Below are 14,160 nucleotides of genomic sequence, written 5' to 3'. Positions count from 1 at the left end.
CTGTGTTAGAGCATGTACGTGTGCTAAACAGGTTGAGGGAGGTCCAGAAGCAACAGGATGGATTCTCACAGTAAATCCTGTCTGAACTGGTTTGTGAAAGCGCTCACAGACTCTCTTCATTAATGCCAGCCCATGTCTTAATAGGCTGTGGTAGCTCTCACAACAGCTCCCTGACTAAAGCAGACACTGCACTCACAAATCACCCCCAACTCTGTAACCTACTCTCCCCCCAACCTTCCAATGAGTTTCTCTCTAGGGCACTGGATTTTTTTGTTCATGCCACTCACCCTGCATGGGATTTTCTTGAGGCGTTGTGTGAGCTCTAGTCTTTAAAAAAATATATATACATCTCCTTTATTTAACCAGGTAGGCCAGTTGAGAACAAGTTCTCATTTACAACTGTGACCTGGCCAAGATAAAGCAAAGCAGTGCGACACAAACAACAACACAGAGTTACACATGGGATAAACAAATGTACAGTCAATAACACAATAGAAAAATCTGTATACAGTGTGTGCAAATGAAGTAAGGAGGTAAGGCAATTAATAGGCCAATAGTGGCGAATTAATTACACTTTAGCAATTTACACTGGAGTGAGATGTGCAGATGAGGATGTGCAAGTAGAAATACTGGTGCGCAAAAGAGCAGAAAAACAAAAACAAATTTGGGGATGAGGTAGGTAGTTGGTTGGATGGGCTATTTACAGATGGCTGTGTACAGTTGCAGCGATCGGTAAGCTGCGCTGACAGCTGACCCTTAAAGTAAGTGAGGGAGATATGTCTCTAACTTCAGTGATTTTTGCAATTTGTTCCAGTCATTGGCAGCAGAGAACTGGAAGGAAAGGCGGCCAAAGAAGGTGTTGGCATTGGGGATGACCAGTGAAATATACCTGCTGGAGCATGTGCTACGGGTGGGTGTTGCTATGTTGACCAGTGAGCTGAGATAAGGCAGAGCTTTACCTAGCAAAGACTTATAGATGACCTGAAGCCAGTGGGTTTGGCGACGAATATGTAGCGAGGACCAGCCAACAAGAGCATACAGGTCACAGTGGTGCTGCGAAATAGGAAGCCGATTCTAGATTTAACTTTGGATTGGAGATGCTTAATGTGAGTCTGGAAGGAGAGTTTACAGTCTGTCACGGCCGTCAGAATGAGACCAAGGTGCAACGTGCTGAGCGTACATTTTCTTTATTTGTTAAAATGTCACCAACAAAACAAGAAAAACCAAAACGACCTTGAAGCTTACAAAGGCTATAGTGCCCCTAACAAAGACAACTTCCCACAATGACAAAAGGGAAAAGGCTGCCTAAGTATGATTCCCAATCAGAGACAACGATAGACATCTGTCCCTGATTGAGAACCATACCCAGCCAAAACATAGAAATACAAAAACATAGAAAACAGAACATAGAATGCCCACCCAAATCACACCCTGACCAAACCAAATAGAGACATAAAAAGGCTCTCTAAGGTCAGGGCGTGACACTAGCCAGACACCTAGGTATTTATAGTTGTCCACATATTCTAAGTCAGAACCGTCCACAGTAGTGATGCTAGTTGGGGAGGCGGGTGCGGTCAGCGATCGGTTGAAGGTAATGCATTTAGTTTTACTAGCATTTAAGAGCAGTTGGAGGCCAAGGAAGGAGTGTTGTATGGTATTGAAGCTCGTTTGGAGGTTTGTTAACACAGTGTCCAAAGAAGCGCCAGATGTATACAGAATGGTGTCGTCTGCGTAGAGGTGGATCAAAGAATCACCTGCAGCAAGAGCGACATCATTGATATATACAGAGAAAAGAGTTGGCCCGAGAATTGAACTCTGTAGCACCCCCATAGAGACTGCCAGAGGTCCGGACAACAGGGCCTCCAATTTGACACACTGAACTCTATCTGAGAAGTAGTTAGTGAACCAGGCGAGGCAGTCATTAGAGAAACCAAGGATGTTGAGTCTGCCGATAAGAATACGGTGATTGACAGAGCCGAAAGCCTTGACCAGGTCGATGAAGACGACTGCACAGTACTGTCTTTTATCGATGGTCGGTTATGATATCGTTTAGGACCTTGAGCGTGGCTGAGTTGCACCTGTGACCAGCTCGGAAACCAGATTGCATAGTGGAGAAGGTACGTGGGATTCGAAATGGTCGGTGATCTGTTTGTTGACTTGGCTTTCGAAGACTTTAGAAAGGCAGGGCAGGATGGATATAGGTCTGTAACAGTTTGGGTCTAGAGTGTCTCCCCCTTTGAAGAGGGGGATGACCGCGGCCGCTTTCCAATCTTTAGGAATCTCAGACATTACGAAAGAGAGGTTGAACAGACTAGTAATAGGGGTTGCAACAATGGCGGCGGATAATTTTAGGAAGAGAGGGTCTAGATTGTCTCGTCTCTATGATTGAATTTTCCCCATTACGCTCACAGCATTTTAATGTAAGCAAGGATGTGCCAATTACATAATATGCAGCACACTCACGCTGTGATGTTTAAAACATGCAGATGGGCGCAAAATGAATCTGAATGGATGGAAGGGTTTGGCATTAACAAGCCAGAAAACCTCAGCCAGAGAGAGGGAGACTGAGTGAGATGTACTGTTTGTGCTGTGCTACAGCCCAATGTCTTGGGGGCGCAGGGACTTACATACATTTGATACGGCCCCCATGAATTGGACATTGATCGGGGCTACCCTCTTCCTCTCTTCAAATTTAGTTCTAACCCAGACCAATCACCAGATAGACGCTGCTAAAAGACCAAAGGCGGATAAATATCTAGGTGGAACATTACAGCTTCTCCCCATGTTGCCTTTCTTGTCTTCTGTTGGGCCTTTCCTTGAATAAACACCTCCTCCCCACAACATTTTCATAGGGCTAAATAGCAGCGCACGCACGCACGCACACACACGCACGCACGCACACACACACACGCACGCACACACGCACGCACGCACGCGCACGCACGCACACACACACACATTTTCACCTGATCCCATACTGTGAATAGTTGGAAGGGAAAACAAATATTTAAAAATGTCTGCCTCAATTAAACATTCACCTGACTTAAATATACATGCATAGGAAAAAGGCAAATATGCTTTCATAGATCAAATGTATCTTTCAACTATTAAATATGGCTGATGATTTTCTTGGTGTGAATGAAAAGGATTATAACTGGATTTAAGCTCCAAGGATATTGAAGGCCCACCCAATCACTGTGCCACTACCCATTGTCCAGCCGATAGACGGCCAGGCCGACCGTGTCGCCTACAAGGAATACAAATAAGGCCAACATCTTTAATTTGCGAACATTGTGTGTATTTCTACTTTGTTTGTTAAGATTTGATAATGTAGGCCAGGTTGAAATTATGAGATCAATGAATTCATAGTAAGTGGTGTATAGTAGTGAATCAGGCATGTAGCGTGTAAATTGCTCCTGTATGTCGCTCTGGATAAGAACGTCTGCTAAATGACTTAAAATGTCGAATGTAAATGTGTTTCCACACACAACGGGGACAATGTTTTTTCTCCACCTCAAGCAATCAGGTCACTGGCAGTTCAGTGTCCAGACATCCATACCAATTGACATTTCCCTAATGAGACACCATGATCTTATTCGGAGAGGCCTGCCCTGGGGGCGCTTTCTCTTAGCACTCATATTTTATATGCCACACGTGTTCATACTGAGAACAGGCAGAAAGGGGAAATTAACTAGACTTTATTATTAATAGCTAATTTTCTATGGATTTTCAATACTTTTTGACATTGTGCTTGCAACCACAATCCACTGACATGAAAAGCTATGGTCTTTTCATGTCAATAGTATAGTTTTCGTCTGAGTGAGTCATCACCATATTCCCCTCCATTTACAGGAAAGCTGAAGGAGTATTCGGTTACCTTGATAAGGGAAGGGAAATATACTGTACTGGACAAAATGTAAAAAGCTTTAGATGTGATCCTGAAACAGAAGGAATATCCCGCATAGATATAACACACCATTCCCCTTCATAAAGATTTTCTGTGATAGATTCTGTTTATTATCATTAGGCCTAATATCTGGGTTAGAATTGAAAACCCTCTCCAGTGGTTATGGTTGATACTTATGGTAACCTTCACTTCAGGGTGACAGTGGACCTCGCTGTTGCAAAAGTGTTAAAACATGAGTTACGTCAATTCGCCTGGTACACAAACAATGTGGGTTAATTAAAGTAATCTTATTCTCATCCCTTAGGTTACACATGAACTCTGTACAATCTTCCTGCCGTGAAAAAAATCAGGACATAGGGAAAAACTTGCTTGTTTGTGACTACAGTCCCTCCCAGTCATGGTCGTTCTCTTTGGCATGCCTTGGCACAGGTCTCCTATGGAGAAGGCTCTAAATTCACGCTCACCTTTTAGTTCGTCAACCATGTCCTTAGATTGATCCTGAGAGCTAAACAGTGTGTTTTGTTTGGTTGGAAGCCTGCCTTGTCACATGGAGATTCCTGTGCCCACTGATGTAATGGACCTGCTGTGATAGTAGTTCTCTCACAATGAATATAATGCTAATCACATCATTGGAGAAATGTATTTTATTGCTGAAAATGTTGTGCCCCATTGATTTGAAGCGCAAAACCAGGACGTTATAATGACCAATTATCCTATTTACCCCAAAGTGCACTTCTATTCTGGACTGATAGTAAGAAAATTAAAGAGGTTAGCAATTGTTTCATATTAAATCATAACAGTACGTGCTTCCGGCAGAAGGCTGACTTTCTCACAGAGATTCAATTTACACGCTCTTATTCTCAGTTCGGAGGAGAAATAGAAACATTCAGGAAGCCCTGAAAGAAAAACAGCCTCTCATTTATCAGAGTAAACAAAAGCCTTTGAAGCTGGGCATTTAAAATAGGATTTCCATAAATAAGTAAACCATTCACCGATGTGAATGCTTCGACACACTGTTTGTGAAATAACAAAGGCAGAGTTGTGCGCTCCTCTAGGTTTATTTGTGACGGTAATCAACTTCAGCTGAGAAACCTGGTGACCCTTTAGAAAATGTAGCCCTATTTGGGAGCCGGTCCAAAGATAACAATTTTACTGTTCCCCCATATCCACTCTCAGCGATATATTCATCATCATCATTATCCATGTGATAATAAAACATTTGAAAAGCCTGAGCAAATAGTCATGTTGCCAGTATATATCTACTTGCCGGATAAATAATAAATATTAGACCATCTGCTCTAAATATGCATTTGAAAGGGGAAGCTGCATAAACACTCTGTCACATATTCAGTGTTCTTTGTTCATCTTTATGTTGTGATGTCTTGTGTTTGCGCATCAGGAAAATGGCTTGGAAATTATTCCAAAATTGCAGAAATACGACTGCATCGCTTGGGCAGAACTATGAAACAAGTAACAACAGGGATTTAGGTTAATAATAAACACCACCATTTGTACTTTATTGATCATCAGCAAAACGACACCAGGCCATTTCATAGAAGCCTTGCAGTTCTTAGTCGGAGGAATGGACAATGGGGTCCTTTATGACAACCCGGAGGCACTACTCCATTTGAGACATTTCCATATCATTGCTGTGCTTCACAACCATGTGACGCCCTGACAGTGTAACATTCAAAGAAAAAAACGAACAACAATGAAAACCACAACCTGTTGCTCCTTCATTCATTCATTAACTTGCTTGCTTTCAACTACACTTACTCCATGCTTAATGGCTTCTGGTTATCTCCCTTTTTAGGTATGTTTACATTTTGTGTCATGGCTGGAGAACGTATGTGTCAGATCAATTCCACAAAGTCTTCAAAGGCCATCTTTGCGTGCATGAGTCTGGTAGCCGCTGTTTGGTTCCATGTCTAGAGACCTCCAGGGCCCATGCCTCAGCTATCGGTATAGAGGCTCAGGCTGGTGAGTGGCGGGTCTATAGAGCTGCTGTAACCGCACCGGTCTGGTTGGCCAGCCACCGGGTAATTGTCCAATGACCCGTAGGTTCACAGGGTGCCCATGTCCCGAGAACTGGGCATTTGGGCTCAGGATGTGGGTCTGGCCCGGCTGGGAGTCCAGCGGAGGTAGACTGGCGTGGGACGGGGCAGAGGGCAAGGTGGTTGGCAGGGGGAAGTGGGGCAGCAGGATGGCGGGGGTGAGGCCGTAGCGGAGCTGGAAGACCCGGGGCGGGCCCTGGGCCACGAAGCCGTTGGGCTGCTGGGTTTCAGGGTGCTCGTCTCTCTTCACCTCCCGCGCCTTGTCCTCTCGCACCTCTAGCTTTTTGGGTTTGCTGGAATTCTCTTTGGCTCGGCTGAGCTCCTGGATTTTCTCTGCCTGAACACGGCGGATGTGGTAGCTCTTCCTGGAGCTTTGGAAGGAGTCCAGGAACCCCTCCAAGGGCACGTTCCCCTCCATGAACTTCTCCAGGAGGTCCTGTGAAGCAGAGGCCCAGGTATCAGAAGACAGGAAGTCTAACAAAAGGATTCACAACCCCTGGGAACAGTGTAAACACAGCCCCACATGTAAAACGGGGTTTCACATTGACTTGTAATGCTTGCCATGAACTTTGACACAGATGTGTTGATAATTTAATTGCAAGATATATTATTTTACATGGGCCAAAATGGTATATCCAGTAACACTTCCACTGGAACAGCCCTAGAATGACTGTAATCAGTCTGACTGGCAACTGTACCCCCAGTCATTGGGAGCAGGTGGAAAAACCTGTCTAGCCTAGTATTGGGGGAGTGAATAATTGATTACAGTCTGCACAGCCCACCTCCCCACTCTAACCTCTGCCTGAGCATAGTCAATGGGAAGAACTCAATTAGCAGGAAGCGACCGGCTACGCACACAAAAAAGGTTTGGGTCATTACTGTGTATCTTCCATATCAGAGCAGCACAAATGGTCCCCATGGTACCACCATAATTTCCCTGGACATTTCTTTATTCATAGTTGCCAGCTGTAGATGGCTTGACACTAGGCTTGGGCGATATACTGTATATTGGGTGATATACCGTTTACCTGTATACTGGGGTATTTCGAAATACCAACGGTTTATTATATTTTTTCAATCCCCTCCTGGATCAAGATCCCTGTTGCCTAAATTGTTTTGTGCGTCAATATATTAATATATTTTTTCAATCCCCTTGTGTGCACATTCGGTAATACCCTATACCCCGGTATTGTACAGAAACGGTATGCCGGTATGAAATCTGGATACCGCCTAACCCTACACAATCAACTCTCTATGATGTTATCTTCGGCCTCGGGGGCTGAAATCTGTCAGCTTCAACAGGGAGCCGCTAAAGATATTAATGAGTGGCACTGGCGATACATAAAACCAAATTGCTGGAACACACAAAAGAACCCACCCTTACTGCCATTCATTAGATACGTACATTGATTGTGTGAAATCCATTTAATAAACAAATGGGCCATTTATTATGGCCACTGGCTGGACGGCCTTTCATGGATATATGTTGGAAGGATTGTGTGTGGGGGGATAGTCTATGGTAGTAAGCCTTTCTCATTATGGGAACGTGCTGTATAGGACTATATAGTCTGTGCACGGTTATACAGTCACTTCCTTACAGGATATGGTTTGTGAAATTAAGGTTTACAAGGGCCACTTGCTAATGGATCAAGCTCAATAAATGTGTAGTGCCATACATTCCTCTCCAAATAAAATGTTATATCACCTAGGAAAGTATGAGGTCGGATTAAATGTGTATAGTTTGCCCCAATTGCCCTGTAAAAAAAAAAAACTTTCCTACAAGGGTAAAAACATACCAATGTGGGCATGTTTGCTGTGTAGTGTCTTGGATAAAGTATGAAGGAGCTGAATGTAGTTGTATGAAAATTGTAGCTGTAGGTTAATGAGGTATTTAAATGGTTCAGTAAACCGTGGCAGTCAACGTGCAGTGCACATTAAAAAAGTAGCTGATGCGGGTGACAACACTACACTTATATATCGGGATATTATTTTTGTATCGTATAATTTTGACCATATCACAATATTATTTTTGCGCTAGTTTGCTGTAGATACAACAAAACTCCAGTATTTGTCCATCATAGCTTGTTTTCTATCTTCTTTTTAAATATGGAAACCTTTTGTTTTTCCATGGCTGATCAAAACATTTTTTTTCTCATGTCCCTCTGAAGCAGATATATGGTGAGCAATATTTTTGAAACATTGAAACACAATAATATCACAGTATCGAATCGCAATACATATAGAATTGTGAGAATTGGCATACATTTCGTATCGCCACTTAAATATCATGATAATATCGTATCGTGAGGTCTGTGTGTATTTCTATTAACCGTCTAGTCATCTATAACATTATGTGTTTAATAAGCAAATGAACATTTGAAAGACCTGAATATTTTTAAATCAATAGGTCAAGGCAAATGTTCTCGTTCAAATTGTAGACATTTCTATTGAAATCGTGGCCAGATGTAATATAGTGCACAGAAAACTTTGGGCAAAATTCTTTGTTTGATCTCGCTTGAAAAAGGCAACCAGTTCAGTGTGGATCCTAACTCCTGCAGGCTTGAATACTCAAGTATGCATGAGTTTCATAGACTATTCCTAGAATTTGTCCGATTTTAATGGAGCGCAGAATGAACAAGTGTGGCCTGGCTGTCGACTTACGTGGAGGCTTTTCAATGATTCTACACTAGTGCTGACAATGCAAAGAACGCACTCAGTGGTTTATGCTAAGACCCAACAATAGAGCTCAGGCTTTGGAATTACCTCAGACTGTTCCTCAGCACGCGCCACATCTTCTTGGAGAAGATTTTGTGCTGTTTGGAGGCTGTGCTTCTGTGTGTGGGGCACTGCAAGGACAAGGAAACATAATTGATTCACAAGGAATGACAGTGACAGAGGGATCAGTTAATTACATAAAAGAGCTTACCAAAAAGAGTGACTTATGTCTAGCTCAAGACTGAGGGTGGTTCAGTCAATGAGAAACCAGGAGAGATTAAATCATTTTAAAACACAAAGAACCTTTAGGGTTGTAAAGGGAGATGGTGGGTGGACATTTTTTTTGGGCTCGGAGAGAGGGGCTAGGGAGCTGCAAACGTTGCCTGTGAGCAAACATTTCAAAACATTGAGGTTTGTTCAGCAGAAGAAGAACCAGTCGCTTCTGTCTCAGTCTGTCAACCAACCCATGAGAGAGGCGTCCACACATCAAGGTTCCACCTCCATTGAATAATGTTTGCCGTGTCATCGGTAGGCAGAGTACGAATTAAACAATGAAATTCGGGGGTCTCTATTTTCTTAATGGAACCTAAACATTTTCTGGGCCTAATAGTAAAGACATCATATAATCATTTTTTTTATTCGCTTTTTTATTTTGGCATGAACATCACGTAATCTTATTGAACAACAAATCACTTCAAAAGTATGCTACCTGCGCATGTATGTCCACTACAATATAATTCCAGCATCCAAACGTTGAACTGTGCACTCAAGACATTAGCACTTTCAAAATATTATACTAAGGAAAATGTTTTTAAATATACACTACTGTTTAAAAGTTTGGGGTCACTTAGAAATGTCATTGTTTTTGAAAGAAAAGCTAATTTTTTGTCCATTAAAATAACATCAAATTGATCAGAAATACAGTGTAGACATTGTTAATGTTGTAAATGACTATTTTAGCTGAAAACGGCTGATTTTTTATGGAATATCAACATAGGTGTACAGAGGCCCATTATCAGCAACCATCACTCCTATGTTCTTTTTTTTTCCTATTGGCACATTGTGTGAGCTAATCCAAGTTTATCATTTTAAAAGGCTAATTGATCATTAGGAAACCCTTTTGCAATTATGTTAGCCGAGCTGAAAACTGTTGTTCTGATTAAAGAGGCAATAAAACTGGCCTTCTTTAGACTAGTTGAGTATCTGGAGCATCAGCATTTGTGGGTTCGATTACAGGCTCAAAATGGCCAGAAACAAAGACCTTTCTTCTGAAACTCACCAGACTAATTCTTGTTCTGAGAAATGAAGGGTATTCCATGCGGGAAATTTCCAAGAAACTGAAGATCAACGTCAACAGTGAACAGGCGCCTCCGGGATGCTGGACTTCTAGGCAGAGTTCCTCTGTCCAGTGTCTGTGTTATTTTGCCCATCTTAATATTTTATTTTTATTGGCCAGTCTGAGATATGGCTTTTTCTTTTTCTTTTTTTCACCTCTTCATTGTTGCCCCACCATTCTGGATTACAGACCTCTGCCTGCCATTGACCTGCCTTTTGCCTGCCCCTGTTTGATTTAATAAACTATTGTTACTTCGACATTGTCTGCATCTGGGTCTTACCTGAAACATGATAGTAGGATCAGTCCAACTATTATTTAATTCTGATTTATAAAGATTTTCATAGAAGCTTATAAATATGTTATTAATAGCATTGTTGTTTCTAATTAAATACATTATTTTTTTAAATTATAACTGGTTTGTCATGTATCCATTTGTCATTTTTTTTAAATTTTCTCCCCAATTTCGTGATATCCAGTTGGTAGTTACAGTCTTGTCTCATCGCTGCAACTCCGAGGCGAAGTTTGAGAGCCGTGCGTCCTCCGAAACACAACCCAACCAAGCCGCAATGCTTCTTGACACAATACCCACTTAACCCGGAAGGCAGCCGCACCATTGTGTCGGAGGAAACACTGTACACCTGGCGACCGTGTCAGCGTGCACTGCGCCCAGCAAGCCGTAGGAGTCGCTAGTGTGCGATGGGACAAGGACATCCCTGCCGGGTCAAACCCTCCCCTAACCCGGACGACGCTAGGCCAATTGTGCGCCGCCCCATGGGTCTCCCGGTCGCAGCCGGCTGCGACAGAGCTTGGACTCGAACCCAGAATCTCTAGTGGCACAGCTAGCACTGCGATGCAGTGCCTTAGACCACTGCACCACTCGAGCGTCCAGCATACTTAAATTCACACAGGACACCTGATAAGACAGGAGAATTACACCAGATATAACAGACTGACCCTAGCCCCCCAGCACATAGACTATTGCAGCATAGATACTGTAGACTGAGACAGGGGTGGGTCGGGGGACACTGTGGCCCCGTCCGAAGATAAATTGAGCTCTGTAGGAGAAAGCCCTACCTCCAGCAGTTTGCTTAGAAATTCTAAGGACAATAAGGAGGCCTGCGTCTTGTGACCTTAGAGTTTGTGTAGGTATGTACAGCAGGACCAAATTGGAGAGATAGGTAGTGACGAGCCATGTAATGTTTTGTAGGTTAGCAGTACAACCAGGTGTACAGTGTTTCCCCCGACACATTGGTGCAGCTGGCTTCCGGGTTAAGTGGGCATTGTGTCAAGAAGCAGTGCAGCTTGGTTGGTTTTTGTTTCAGAGGACGAACGGCTCTCGACCTTTGCCTCTCTCTCTCTCGAGTCCGTATGGGAGTTGCAATGATGAGACAAGACTGTAACTACCAATTGGATACGAGGAAATTGTGGAGAAAAAGGCTAAAAAATATATAATCATCTCTACCTCCCCTCCCGGACTACATGGCCTGATGACTCCTGGCTGTCCCCAGTCCACCTTAGATTCTGGTTCCTCTCTAGGTTTCTTCCTAGTTTCCTGCCTTTCTAGGGAGTTTTTCCTAGCCACCGCACCTCTACATCTGCATTGCTTCCAATTTGGGGTTTTATAGGCTGGGTTTCAGTATAGTATTTTGTGACATCTGCTTATGTAAAAAAAGGCTTTAAAAATACATTTGATTGATTCATTGACTGGTGTTTATACCAGTTTTAGTTGAACGTGTCTCCACAAGCTGTTCCCTTTAATGAGCCAACAAGTCACTTCAGTCAAACAATGGTAATGCATTTTAGCATGATAATGGTTCATTCTGAGCACCACAGGCAGTGGGTTCACACATAAAACAACAAACCATAGTGGACGTTCCAACAACAAGCCCATCACAACTCTGCCCCTACCCACCCCGTTCATGTCTCTCCATTGTTTGAACATGAATAATCCAAAGCAACAGTAAGGCCTCTACTGGCAAGAGCTGCGTGAACATGTACCTTCATATACGTGAGAACCACGCATGCATGAAGGGAAAATGGTGAGGCGAGGCGTGCCATGTGCATGACCCTGTGCTCCAGTTGTTGGGGGTGTAATGGAAGGCGACAGACAGCCAAACAAACACACCAGGAGCAGCTGCATTTAATTCAGCAGGCCTAGAGGATAACTGGCTAAAACAATAGCATTACCAGGTCCTCCTCAGGCGGAATGGGGGAGGGGGGCAGAGCAACACCAACCTCAGACTAGCTGGCTTAAGGGCATAGGCAAATGGGGATCCTAATAAATCAAATCAAGCCTCTGGGAGCGGCATTTGGAACGCTGACACTCACAGCAGAGGATTGAGAATTTTGCTCCCCACTGTTTTCAGAAAACAAGATATGGTCAGTTAACTGCCCCTCTTATCTGAAGCAATGGTCTACTCACGAAAGCTACCCATCCCTGGGTGGGCTTGAACTACTAACCTTTCACTTAAGAGCCAAACAAGATAGCCGTTTGCTCCAATATACAGGAGCTATAGAAATGTGACACAGCCTGTAACTGTATGAATGTAAGCCCTACTTGTTCCACATTTAGTTACATTACAGCCTTATTCTAAAATGGATTAAATAATTTCTTTCTCTCATCAACCTACACAACCTTCTACCCCCAAGCCATAAGACTCCTGAAAATCTAATCAAATGGCTACCCAGACAATTTGCATTGCCCATCACCCCCCACCCCCTCTAATACGCCGCTGCTACTCTCTGTTGTTATCATCTATGCATAGTCACTTTATGAATTCTACCTACATGTACATATTATCTCAACTAACTGGTACCCCAGCACATTGACTCTCTGGTACCCCCTTGTAAATAAGCTCAGCAAAAAAATAAACATCCCTTTTCAGGACCCTGTCTTTCAAATATAATTTGTAAAAATCCAAATAACTTCACAGATCTTCATTGTAAAGGGTTTATACACCGTTTCCTATGCTTGTTCAATTAAGATCACAGTTATGAAGAATTAGGACACTAAAGAGGCCTTTCTACTGACTCTGAAAAACACCAAAAGAAAGATGCCCAGGGTCCCTGCTCATCTGTGTGAACGTGCCTTAGGCACGCTGCAAGGAGGCATGAGGACTGCAGATGTGACCAGGGCAATAAATTGCAATGTCCTTACTGTGAGACACCTAAGACAGCGCTACAAGGAGACAGGACGAACAGCTGATCGTCCTCGCAGTGGCAGACCATGTGTAACAACACCCGCACAGGATCGGTACATCCGAACATCACACCTGCAGGACAGGTACAGGATGGCAACAACAACTGCCCGAGTTACACCAGGAACGCATAATCCCTCCATCAGTGCTCAGACTGTCCGCAATAGGCTGAGAGAGGCTGGATTGAGGGCTTGTAGGCTTGTTGTAAGGCAGGTCCTCCCTCACCAGACATCACCGGCAACAACGTCACCTATGGGCACAAACCCACTGTCGCTGGACCAGACAGGACAGGCAAAAAGAGCTCTTCACTGATGAGTCACAGTTTTGTCTCACCAGGGGTGATGGTCGGATTTGCGTTTATCATCAAAGCGTTACACCGAGGCCTGTACTCTGGAGCGGATCGATTTGGAGGTGGATGGCCCGTCATGGTCAGGGGCGGTGTGTCACAACATCATCGGGCTGAGCTTATTGTCATTGCAGGCAATCTCAACCCTGTGCGTTACAGGGAAGACATCCTCCTCCCTCATGTGGTACCTTTCCTGCAGGCTCATCCTGACACGACCCTCCATCCAGCATGACAATGCCACCAGCCATACTGCTCGTTCTGTGCGTTATTTCCTGCAAGACAGGAATGTGAGTGTTTTGCCATGGCCAGCGAAGAGCCCGGATCTCAATCCCATTGGGACCTGTTGGATCGGAGGGTGAGGGCTAGGGCCATTCCCCCCAGAAATGTCCGGGAACTTTCAGGTGCCTTGGTGGAAGAGAGGGGTGACATCTCACAGCAAGAACTGGCAAATCTGGTGCAGTCCACGAGGAGGAGATACACTGCCGTACTTAATGCAGCTGGTGGCAACACCAGATACTGACTGTTACTTTTGATTTGGACCTCCCTTTGTTCAGGGACACATTATTCAATTTCTGTTAGTCACATGTCTGTGGAACTTGTTCAGT

The 14,160-nt window shown here is 43.8% G+C and overlaps 1 protein-coding gene across 1 annotated transcript in view; it reads right to left on the bottom strand.

Annotated features, from left to right (window-relative positions):
- Positions 1-5,818: 5,818 nt before the first annotated feature.
- Positions 5,819-14,160, bottom strand: part of LOC139422027 (vacuolar protein sorting-associated protein 37D-like) — a 42,504-nt gene continuing 34,162 nt past the window's right edge. The window contains exons 3-4 of the mRNA XM_071173168.1: positions 8,725-8,807; positions 5,819-6,397 (exon numbers count right to left, since the gene is read on the bottom strand). Of these exons, the coding sequence (XP_071029269.1) occupies positions 5,864-6,397; positions 8,725-8,807 (617 nt within the window). The 3' untranslated portion in view covers positions 5,819-5,863. The remainder of the gene's footprint in view (positions 6,398-8,724; positions 8,808-14,160) is intronic.

This window comes from Oncorhynchus clarkii, chromosome 12 (assembly GCF_045791955.1).
Source record: "Oncorhynchus clarkii lewisi isolate Uvic-CL-2024 chromosome 12, UVic_Ocla_1.0, whole genome shotgun sequence".
Taxonomy (NCBI): domain Eukaryota; kingdom Metazoa; phylum Chordata; class Actinopteri; order Salmoniformes; family Salmonidae; genus Oncorhynchus; species Oncorhynchus clarkii.
Note: the sequence above shows the minus strand (reverse complement) of the source record. Positions and strands in the feature narration are given on the sequence as shown.